General features: G+C 38.6%; 1 protein-coding gene across 3 annotated transcripts in view; it reads left to right on the top strand.

Moving 5' to 3' along the window:
• GPD2 (glycerol-3-phosphate dehydrogenase 2 (mitochondrial)) overlaps positions 1 to 11,710 on the top strand; it is a 66,272-nt gene that overhangs the window by 24,954 nt on the left and 29,608 nt on the right. For all 3 annotated transcript variants that reach the window (XM_009334031.1, XM_009334030.1, XM_009334032.1), the window contains exons 4-6: positions 2,551 to 2,675; positions 3,687 to 3,784; positions 4,864 to 5,027. In XM_009334031.1, the coding sequence (XP_009332306.1) occupies positions 2,551 to 2,675; positions 3,687 to 3,784; positions 4,864 to 5,027 (387 nt within the window). The remainder of the gene's footprint in view (positions 1 to 2,550; positions 2,676 to 3,686; positions 3,785 to 4,863; positions 5,028 to 11,710) is intronic.

The following is an 11,710-nucleotide window of genomic DNA, read 5'->3' as shown; positions in this document are numbered from 1 at the left end:
TGCAATTGGCCAGCAGGTTCAATCAAATTTGATAGTTCTCAAAGAGAATGACTCATTTTACAAGTTGAATGAAAATAGGTCTTCAGATACAGAGATGAGAATGCATGGGTACTGTTTTTGCGAGAGAGGCAGTAGCATCAACTCCTGTTCTATTAACATGCTATATTCCCCCAGAATATTATACTTTTATCCAAAAAGCTATGTAAAAGATCTGTGAGAAAAGCTTGTCTCTGGAATGTGTTCTCTCAGTTGTTATTTTTGGTACAATCAGCCAATGAGAGAGAGAACCAACCTTCTTTTAGTTTCTGTCTTTGTAGACCTTGTTTCTGGTTTTGGAACTAAAATGGGGAAAAAAAAACCAGTGTAAAACATAGCAGGTAGCCATAAAGTTCTTCAGGTTCCTTAACCTGTAGATATACCTCAGAAATAAGAGGCAAAACCTGACTCCAGGAGTGTTTTGTAGTTTGATTTGGAAAATACCCCTGTAGAAGGTGTGATAATTTTGAAACAGATAAAGTATAAGGTCTGCACCGTCGGTTACATACGTCAGATACATACGAACTCATCTGGTTATTAATTTTTTTCATGTATTATTAAAGATAACTTGTGATCTTTTCACTCCTGCCTCTGCTATATCGTGGTAGAAAATGCAGTTGTAAAGCACACAGAAATTATTATAGGTAATCTGTGTTTATCCTTTTACTAGATATTGTGATTATATCAGTAGATTTCTGAAGTGTGAAATATTCCTAAGCATTTGGTTAATGAATTGTGTATTGTTGCTGTTCATTCATGGAACTTGCTCTTTTATTATGTTTGCTTCGCTTAACAACAAATTTTGCTTTTCATGTGTTTGATATATCTTCGCCAAATTATTTCTGATTGTATCCATTAATCTTCAGTCACATTTGACAAAAATAAATTACTCTGATCTTTGGAAGTTACCAGTAATAATTAGATTTTTTTTTTTTTAAGGACATAAAAGTTTTGTGAGACCAGTAGATGTTAAAATGTATGATCACCAACCAATAACATAAAGCACCCCTCAAAGAGGGCAAAGGGAAGACCCAAGGGATGACTTCTGATGCAGACGATGCTCTCCTCCTTGGCTTCGCATCGTCATGTCATTGCTGTTGGTTTTGGTAGCAATGCCACTGAGTTTAACTTTTTGCTTTGCCTGCCTAAATTTAAAATTCTGCCAGTGATGGAGGGGGTCTGTTACGCTAACTTCTGTAACACAGATTGTCCTTCCACATACATTTTGTAAGTGAAAGATTGCCATGTACTTGTCCTGTGGTGCTTATCTTGGTGGGCTTTACTTATGCTGGGTGTTGGAAGTCAGCAGTGGTTGTCTTGTAGGTCGGTGCCAAATGATGTGGCCAGGCTGTTGCCTGTATCTTATCATTAAAAGGCATCTGTTAATAATCTGTTTCCTGCGACTTCTCCTCTCACCTAACTTCCATCACATAACCTGATGTCAGCACTTCCCTTGTACAAGGGATGTGGTGTAGACAGCATTGGGGTATATGGTTCCATAGCGACTTCCATATGAAGCGGTGTGCCTTCACCTATGGAAAGCTTTTTCCTGGCCTCCAGGGTAACTGGGAACACAACTTGTGCAACAAACATGCCAACCTCGTTCCAAGTGTGTGTTAGAATAAGCATTATAACATTCATTGCAGAGCACTTTGTGTTCTGGGTTTGCGGGACCGTCTGTGAGCCATGTGGTTATCCCTTCCTTGTGCTAGTCAAACTGTCAGTGCCTGCCCCGGTGTCAAGGAACATGTGTGTGCGATTTTGAGTAAAGGCTTTTCTGAAACACTTAGTAATATCTTGTAGCGAATGTTTTGCGTGCATGTCCTTTGCATACGTAATGTGTAAAAGGAGGATGTCTGTGTGCTGTATGAGCACTGTAGTATCTGCATAGTAAGCTGTAGATGAACTTACTTTTTCTCTGCTGCACTTCCTAGGTAAGCTACTAGATTTTTGTATTAAGCCTCAATTATCAAACAATTTCATGTATATGGCAGGATTCTATATATGTGTACATCATGTTCTCTGAGCAGTAAGCATGCCCATGGCTGGCTCTCCTCTGGTTTCAGGCACCTCTTAAGCAGACTGTAAGTAAGCAGACAAAGATGCCAGTTGTCTGCCTCTCTGGTATGCTGTTTAAATTGTTAGTGTGATAGGTTTAGAGCTCTCTGCTGCAAAGAGTTAAAAGCATTCATGAAAATATTCTGTTCCTGCCATGAATGTGAACTATAATTTGCTTGAGGGAGCATGGCTCCTATAATGTACTGTAATGCCTTTCTATTGTGAAATATCCAGGTTTTAATGTGCTTCTGTTTAAGTTCTGTTTTGACTTTTCCCTTAGGAAGGAGGCTAAAATTTTTCATTACAATATAGACAGTGCGCTACACTTTGAATACAAATTTATCCATGTACAGAGTAATTTTTCTTGTGATTGTCTCTACCCTAGAGAAGTGTCTTTAATGAATTACATACAAATTGTGTAATTTAAGAAGTTAATTTGGTTTTCTGGTAACACAGGACTAAAAACAGCCCTTCTAGAAAGAGATGATTTCTCATCAGGGACCAGCAGCAGGAGTACTAAATTGATCCATGGTGGAGTAAGATATCTTCAGAAGGCCATCATGAAGTTGGATTTTGAGCAGGTAATTGTTTATGCTGGTTGTTAAGCAAAAATTGCTAGTAGACACTTTCCCCTGTCCCAATTATATCCAAGTCTCCTTTTTATTTTTTCAATACTTGACTGTTGTGTTCCACAGCCGCTGTACATAGAAAGTGTCTTCTCCAGTTGAGCTTTCCAGACTAGGGAAATGGGTGCTGCTGCCTTTTGCTACATTCTTTTATGGGCAATCTAATTGCCATACCTTGTAGACGGTGTATCTTTTAGGGAAGGAAGGCAGAGACAGGGCTGACTTCAGAATAAAAAGAGCTTCCTACCTGTCATGATCCGAATTTGGGGGAGTGAGTGGTAGGCCTGTTTGTTTTGGAGTGGGGAAAGAAAATAAGGTAAATGAGTGATTATATATAAATGCTTTTATGTATTCTTGTGTTGGTGGAAGCATGATGTTCTTGTTTCGGGAAATTGATTTGTTTTCTCATTGAAACCTCTCTAACTTAAGGTGTGTTTTAATGGTTATAATACTGCTACAGAAATAGTGACTTCTCAGGGAAAAAATATATGAAACGTGCAGTTATCCAGCTATAGAAATCAACCTTCTTTTTTGCCAAAGAACAACTTCATATTGATTTGTATTGATTGATTTGGAGAAGAGCACTTCTGCATTTGCAACTTGGAGTTAGTATGGGATTTAATTGTGGGAATCAGCACAGAAGCTATACCGTGGGATGAGTTCTAACCTTCCTTAAGTGCCTCCTGCCCATAGTTAGGAGTAACATGGCTTATTGGTCTTTACATTCAAATGAAAAATTATTCAACTGACCTGCCAAGACACCAAAATGAAACTACTGAAACTTAATTTTCTTGGGAAACGTTTTCCTTAACTTTTGAATTTTTCAGCAAATCTCAGTGTTTTTGAAAGAACAGTAAAGAACAGTAAAAATTATGTGGGGTGTTTGCTTTGATAAACAGTTTCTTATTAAATGTTGCACATGGAAACGAGTAATGTGGGATTCACATGCACACTTCTATTTTTCAGTACAAGATGGTGAAAGAAGCACTTGAGGAGCGTGCAAATCTGCTTGAAATTGCTCCTCACCTATCAGCTCCTTTGCCGATAATGCTACCTGTTTACAAGTAAGCTCTGCTATAATATCTCTCCTCTACCATTGCTTTTGACAAGCAAGCTATTTCCCTGGAGAAGTTTCCAGGTGCCTCTTTCCAAGCATGTCTTTAAACCTGTCACAAGCTTTGTCCTCCAGGAGGTGAGATGTTGCCGTATTGTAGAAGCATGAAATTCTCTTACGGCACCGACCAGCTATCACTGCTGTCCAGGAGCACATCTTGGACTTCAGCTTTTCAGTGCATTTTTACCACCCCAACGGGGGGAAGGAGGGGAGTTTGCAGCTGGGATGAACTCTCATTCCCAGGATGTTACTTGCTATTCTTTGCAGTACATCCTTGTCTTCAACACATGCTATCATAGTGCTCTTAGCAATGTGCTGTTTAGTCCTTACAACCACCGGTGTTCAGTGCAGTACTTCAGTGCATTTGCCTTCCACAGTACGTGGCAGTTTGATATTGAGAGAACAGTTTGCTTCTCGTGTAAGAAAGAGACTTTAAGTCATTTGGGTTAGGCTTTTAGGTCTGTAAGAACAGTTACTTGCTGTAACAGGCTACTTAGGGCAGGGAGTTTTTGCTGAATGATCTTAATGTATGGCTTTATTCCTGTCTTAGTAGAAGGGGCTTGTAATAGCTGGACCTCATCTAGGTCATGGGTCAGCTGCATTTATTTGATCCTGTTTGTGCAGGAGGCATTAGTCACGATGTGCGTTTGAGGAACCCTTTCAGCTTGTACATCAGCCTGGTTCTTCCCTCAACACATAGCTTTAATATCTCACCTTACACTGAAGTACAAAAAGCCAGTTTGTGATCCTAATTCTAGAATAAATAAAGCCTTGAATCTGCTTGACTAACTGCAGTGAGTAGATCAGTTGAAAACAGTAGTGAACAATACATAAGTTATTGCATATTTACGTTATATTGTGATACTGTGAATTTGTATGATGGTACAAAGTAAAACTGGTGTAATACAACACAGTGTTACTTAACATGTTCTATATTACAATGACAGTGTGTGTTTGCACTCTTAATTTTGTTTGTTTGTTTGTTTCACTTCATGGGGAATGGTTTTGTTTGTTTGTTTTTTCGTGCAGATGGTGGCAGTTGCCATACTACTGGTTTGGAATAAAACTGTATGACCTCGTGGCCGGAAGTCAATGTCTGAAAAGTAGTTATGTCCTTAGCAAGTCAAGAGCCTTGGAGCTCTTTCCAATGCTACGCAAAGACAAGCTTGTTGGAGCTATTGTCTACTATGACGGTATGTTGCCTTTCTGTGCTTTCATTATTACATTGCGCTGTTTTTTGAGGGGGGGCAACACAAGTATGCAACTGTAGATTATGTACATTGGCTTCCTAAAGGGAAGAACAACAACTTGAAGGATTCGACTTGCACCTTAAGCGTTAATTTGGTAGATAAATTATGTTTTTCACGACAGTAACTTACTGAATGTAGGAGAGAATATATTAGTTTTCTTGGTTAGTAGGTATAGTGATATGTGAAAACATTCTAGTGTTCTGGTGATTCCCTACAACTTCCCAGCTGTGCATGATTTTGCTATACACTTCTCAGACTGAACACTTCTTCTGAGGTATCATAAGTCAAGAAAGTGCGATCATTCCGGTCATGTTAAATGGCTTGCTGTAGCACTTCCACTGTGTAAATAACTTCAAACCTATCTGGATGACCTGGCTGCTGGTTGTGGTTCTTCCACTGGGTTGGATGAGGCCTGGATCAATTACTTTTTGTATCAGCAATGAAATTGGTTGCTCTGCAAAGACAGCGTTAATTGTATTTATAATCCAATAGTAGAGATTGCTAGAAGACACGAATGGTTTCTCTTATAACCCTTTATTTAAAGGGGTTTTAAATTCGTGAGAGGAAAAATGCCTCCAGCTCGAGTTATTTAATCTATTGTATCAGCAATTTTTATGTATGTTTGTGTATAACACACAGAATCAGTGTCTGAGTGCGAGAAAATAAAGAAGCTTTCTGCAAGTCTTTCAGTGTTCATTCAAAATAGAATGATGACTTAATAGAACTCACTGCAGTTGTCCAGAAATAGCAATTTTCACGTTCAGAAGTGTTCATGTGTATTCACGTTTGGAAGGAGCTCTTGTTTGTAATGTAAGAATGGATAAGCCTTTTTGCCACCTTCTGTGAAATTAGTCAATTAATAAGTCCCTAGCATAGCTGTATAGCAACAGGTGTCGCAGTGGATCTTCTAAGCAAAGAATTTCTTAACTCTGTCTCTGTCCCTTCAGTCTCTACAGATGCACAAGGCAATCTGAAACAAAATTGGTGAAGGTTTAGTTGGCTTTCTTGACAAATGACTACCCAGAAACTTTGCTTGTCCAGAATATTAGCGTTTGTGTTGATGTACACGTGTCTTGAGCTTTATCCAAACTGCTATATCTTAATACTTTTCAATGTCATGCAGGTTACATCCCTGAACTGTCAGAACTTCAGTATTTAAAAAATACTGAACTTGTACAAATTCTGTATGTTGGAAAGTTCACTGCTTAAGTTTGAGTACCAGGATACGCTTTCTTGAATATGTTTTCTTTGCGTCAGATTTCTATGCTGTTTCAGGATGTGTTTTTAGTGAGATTCGTATTCCCCCTTCTCTAGTCCTCTTCCACTTCCCTTCCAAGACAGTAAGTTTTGGCAAAACTTTCTTGGTAATGGGGCCAGCTAGGTAATATCAAAATGTCAAATGTGTTGAGGATAGGGCAAAAAGCCATAGATTCCTTGCAGGCTTGGAAAGAACAAATAGCTTAAATACTGATTTACTTCAGTAGTGGTACAGTTCTAGTTTAGTTTTTACCTAGTTTCTGACCTTTTGGCAGACAGAAAGGTCTTCACACAAAATTGATTATAAAGGTAGTTCTTTCCCCTTTTTAGAACTGCATTTACACTATTTATCAGCTTATCAATAGGGGCTTTTGTACTGGGAAGAAGTAGGAGGGACTCTCGAAACACACTGGACTCAGATAGTATTTGTGAGGCTTCTGGCAAAAGCACGTGTTGATAATTGCAAGTTGTCTTATACAGAACCCAGCAGACTGAAAAAAAAATATTTGTGTGGGCATATATATGTGTAGGTTCTTAATTGGGAGTAGGGTGAGATTTAAGTAAAAATTAAGTCCATCCTTTATCTCTGATGGAGACTGCATCTTCTCTGTCTTATTTTTAAGGTCTAGAGGAAATAGGTTATTTAGAAGCAAAACTTGCTATGGGATTATGTGTTATTTTTTGTATATTGTAACAAGAGCTGCTGTAAATAGCATACATAAAAGTAATTCAGATTTATTTTTTCATTATCATAAGCTATCCCTTAGACTTTTAAGGGATCCCAGGAGCATGCAAGAAGAACGAAGTGGTTCTCTTAACTCTAATTACACTTCTTGTAAGAGCACTATAACTTGAAATCTATTTATAATCTATTGAAGTCTTTTTCTGATTAAATAGTTAGAATGCTGGAGTAGTAAATAGCTGTGATACATCCAAACTAAAGATATACATTTACAAGACAGCCTTAAAATTAGTGTTCAAGTTTCTTGGACGAATAATTGTTTTAAATAGTGTTGCAGTAAATGAAAATTCAGCACCAAGATACCACGTGGTCTTTTAGTGGAAAACATCTGTGCAGCAATACAGTGCAGAACTCTGTGAATGACTGAGAGATGTCTCTGATGGTTTTGTTGCCTTCCCAAGCAACAGGAAGCAAACCCACACTCTACATATTGGAAACAAAGAAGTGTCAAATAGAAAAAAAGGAAATGTACGAAATATTTATTACTTTGCTTTACTTATAAGACTACAGCTTAGTTATCCACATTTTTATGCAGAATTTAAAGAAATGGTGTTTTTCAGTGAAAAAATAATAAAAAAAAAACCTCTCAAAGCTCCACCAAACGTCAATTTCCTAAAAGAATAAAGTGGTTCTGAAGGACTATAGTATCAAACTTGTGAGTTCATAATATACATTAGGGTGCTTTGAGGCTGCACCTAATCCAGAACAAAAACTTTCCAACTACAATGTTAAATCAATTCTTAACATGCCACATTCCAGAATTAAATTTTGTCTGTAATGATTCCTCTGTAGGTCAGCCTATGGCCCACGGTGTAGAGGGGCTCACGCTGTGTTGTAACACATTAATTATTTTATTGTGACCACATAACCTGTGTTCTGTCCACAGTAAATTTGTTTTAAGTCATAATGTTTCAGCAAGCACGCTTTAGATCTTGTAAATTATTATACTTGGATTTTAATGATAACACCTTCATGCCCTAAATCCAGAGGAATGGAGGACAAAAGGGAAAAGGAATTGAACTTAAAGTAGAGAAGGGGCTGATATGATTGAATTAAACTCCTTTTAGTTCTTTCAGAAGGATTAGTCATAAAATAGAGCATTAAATAATGGTGAAAATATATATGTGTCTTAAAGTAGGTCATATCCTTATCTTCTCTGTCCATCCCTTCTCTGTCTTCCCTAAATAACAAATAAATAAATTGGCCTTTTAAGAATGGCATGTCTTAACTAATTCTGTATGTGCAGTTAAATGTAGTTTTATCTTGTTTTCTTGCTTTTCTCTATTCCTGTCTCTATCATGCTTTCTTTCTATCTGTAGTTGTTAGTAGCACCTACTAGCCACATCTCGCTCTTTGGCATGTTGATCACCACGACCGAAGGGAAGAATTAAAAACGTTCATTATGTAGGTTACTTTTTTTTATTTTATAAAATCACCTGTCCAGTTATGACTTATTGGTGGCGATGTTCTTTTGCAAAGGAAAGATGAGGAACGCTCTTTGTTTTGTTTTGTAATTGTTGATCAAACTAGTGGCGTGTCAAATAATCCATTATTCATGAATATGTTGTATTCTGAAATGTTGCTGTGGTCTTCTTAATTACATTTTTTAAATTGTTTATACAGGCAAAAAAAAAAAAAAGGTACATTATAAATGTTGGAAGTACCAGCAACAGCAAATCACAGACTTTACCAGAGGCTATTCTTGCTCTGTCTCAGCATCAGGAAACTAAAGCATATGTTGGATGTTAGCCTGGGTGTACACAATGTGTCCTATTTATTCAAGGTTTTCTTTGAAGCCACAACTTACAAGTTTGTTTCTTAGGGGTACATGTCAGACTTCATTTAGCATTTGTTGGTATTAGGATACTCCTGAATAGCAAAAAGGCAACATTTTGGGGGAAGAACGTGGCTGCTATCTGAGCAGTGATCTGTCAGTTCCACTTATGTAGCTCAAGGAAAACCGGAGAAGAGGCACTATGGAGAAGCTGGGCTGAGATCTCAAGATCATAGGCAGAATTATTTTAAAGCACTTTAAATGGAAGAATTAATCTCCATTTAAATTATACATAGTTCATTATGTTAAGAACTAGGAAAATCATTAAAGCAGAGATCCAACTGGCCAGAATATTTCAATTTAAAGTGTTTAGAAATTCTAAGTGGCACAATTCTTTTTGAGATGCATTATTTTTCTATCTCTAGGTGCTTGCAGACTTTTTTGTTAACATATTTTGCCTTGCAAGATGAGCCTTTAGGTGTGTAAGGAAAACTTGTGTTCTGGAATCAGTCATGAATTTAAGATCTTAGGGCTTTGTTGACCCTGCTCTTTGAATTTACTGCTATTTTCTGAAAGCAGGAATTAACATATACTACTTCTGTGACTGTTTTGCCACATCAAGGTATTTGATTGTTTAATGTCTTGTTCTACAAATTTCCAGTATACTTGCTGCAATGTAAGTAATTGTTCTTTATTTTTTGCATTCTCAGTATTCTTGTATATATTCTCTCCTGAAATATTAAATATGGAGGTTATTTAAAGGTAGAAAAAGAAGCTTTGGCAGAGGATTTAGCTTTCCTTGTTTACAGCAAACCCCATGAGAAATCCTTCCCAGGCACACAGGCACACACACACGGACACATACACACAAAAATCAATGCAAAAGAGTAGGGCATTCATTAAGCTGTCAAAAATGGAATAAATGCTTTTTTTTTATTTAGGCTCTTGTAGCTATTTTTTCCTAGTATTTGAGTGTGTCCTGAATTATGAAATGTTATGGCTTTATAATTCATATTTGACAAATTAATATTTTGAGAATGTTGAGCTGTAATAGGGGTATTGCCCTATTACAGATGCAGACAACTGTATGACTTTTTTTCCTTCCCTGGATATAAAAACTCTTTGACAGTTTGTCACTGAAAAGACTTTCTATAGGTGAAATACACAGCTAACCATATTTCTTGGTATTTCAAAATTGAAGCTGGATGAATGAAAGGCCTTGCAGGCACACTAACTGTAGGTACAACCTGGAAAATTCTATGCGTATTCTCCATATCCCGTTGCTTTCAAATACATTTTGTCCCATGTTCTATATAATAGAGTTGTGTGTGAAATCTTGAAGAGAATCGGCAGCCTGCTACGAGAGGGCTTGTAAAGGTAATATTGGCTGCCTCTAGTGGAATGCATGTAAAATGAAATGCAAGTCTCCGGCTGAACCTATAGAAGCGATAGTATTTTTCCTTGCTGGCGTTAGTATAAACACTAGTGGGGATCCCTTATAAACGGTGCTTCCCAATTCTCTGATAAAATCCGTTGGGTCTCTGCTTGTAGTGCTTCTCAGCGTACAGTGGCTCGAGTCACGCCGTGCTTTATCCATCAGAGCTTTTTTTTTTATCGTTTTCAAAAGGGATAAAATCAATAGCCTAAAATGGCTTGCATCTTTAACCCAGTTTTGCCTCTGTCAAAGGGTGCAGCCGCACTCGCGTCCCTGCAGGAGTGGCTGTTTGCTCCTAACAAAAGGACCGCGCGTCTGCAGCACTCTTCTTCCTTTTGCTGGAGGCGTCCTTCCCAAAAGCATGCAGATGATAACTGCATCTCCTGCTGTACCTGTAACAATTTAATTGTGTAAGTCAGCCCAGTCAAGCATCCCCAGCTCATGACTGGGAGACATGAAATTCATTGTCATTATTGTCCCTGTCATTTTGGATCATTATATCCTGCTGCAGAATTTTCCTCACTCCAGTGCTTTCTTACCTCCAGGAAGCAGGGATTATGGCTGAGGTTGGGGTGGGGGCAGGACTGTGAACTACATTTACCTCAGGGGAGCCACAGATTAAATTGGCTTTGCTCTCTGACTTGCTGGATTCGTCTGTTTGTACGCTGTGGGTTTAAGGTTGGAAATGATGAATATTCTAGTGAATTCTGTGCCTCTCTCTTTTCTTTTTTTTAATGCTCGTATAAGCAAAGGATGGTTTTTTGTGTCCCTTAAGAAGTGAACGGGGAATAATTCTTCAGATCATGTTACCTAAAAGATATAAGATTATTCCTGAGCAAAACGACATTATTTGCACATAGTGCCACAAACATCTGAGCGTTCCCCAGTGTGTCGTGGCTTTTAGGGGAAAGACTCCATCGAAGCGTGTAACTCTGCTGTAATTTATATGTGTGCATTTTATGTGAACTTAATAGTCGGTCATTAGTTAGTATGTACACTGTTCCATATTGTAGGTATGATTATATGTATGGTGAATGAAAACGCATTATGGGATGCCTGTACATCTTGCTGCTCCTTCCCCTGCTCCGGTGGCTGCCCCCATGTTGTTCAGCATACGGGGCCGGAGTAGCCCCAATCCTCGGGAAGGGCTGGGGAGGTGCACGTTGCTCATCTTCCTCACCGCGCTCCTCTTCCATCAGCAGAGTTCACCTCGCCCGGCACCTCCTGGCCTGTTTCTGTATCCATTCATGCGCTGGGTTTCTCTAGGTTGAGGGGTGAATCACCTGTTAAAACGCTGCTGGTCGACTTCCCGATCGGATGGGGTGGATCCCTCTGTCGGCAGCATCTCTGCCTGCTCCCCTGCCTGCCCGCTGCCTGGCACCGCTCGGTGCACGTGGTCCCCTCCAGCTGGCACCTGA

The sequence above is a fragment of the Pygoscelis adeliae genome, unplaced genomic scaffold, assembly GCF_000699105.1.
Source record: "Pygoscelis adeliae isolate BGI_AS28 unplaced genomic scaffold, ASM69910v1 Scaffold131, whole genome shotgun sequence".
NCBI classification, from domain to species: Eukaryota; Metazoa; Chordata; class Aves; order Sphenisciformes; family Spheniscidae; genus Pygoscelis; species Pygoscelis adeliae.
This window is presented reverse-complemented; position numbering and strand designations above follow the sequence as displayed.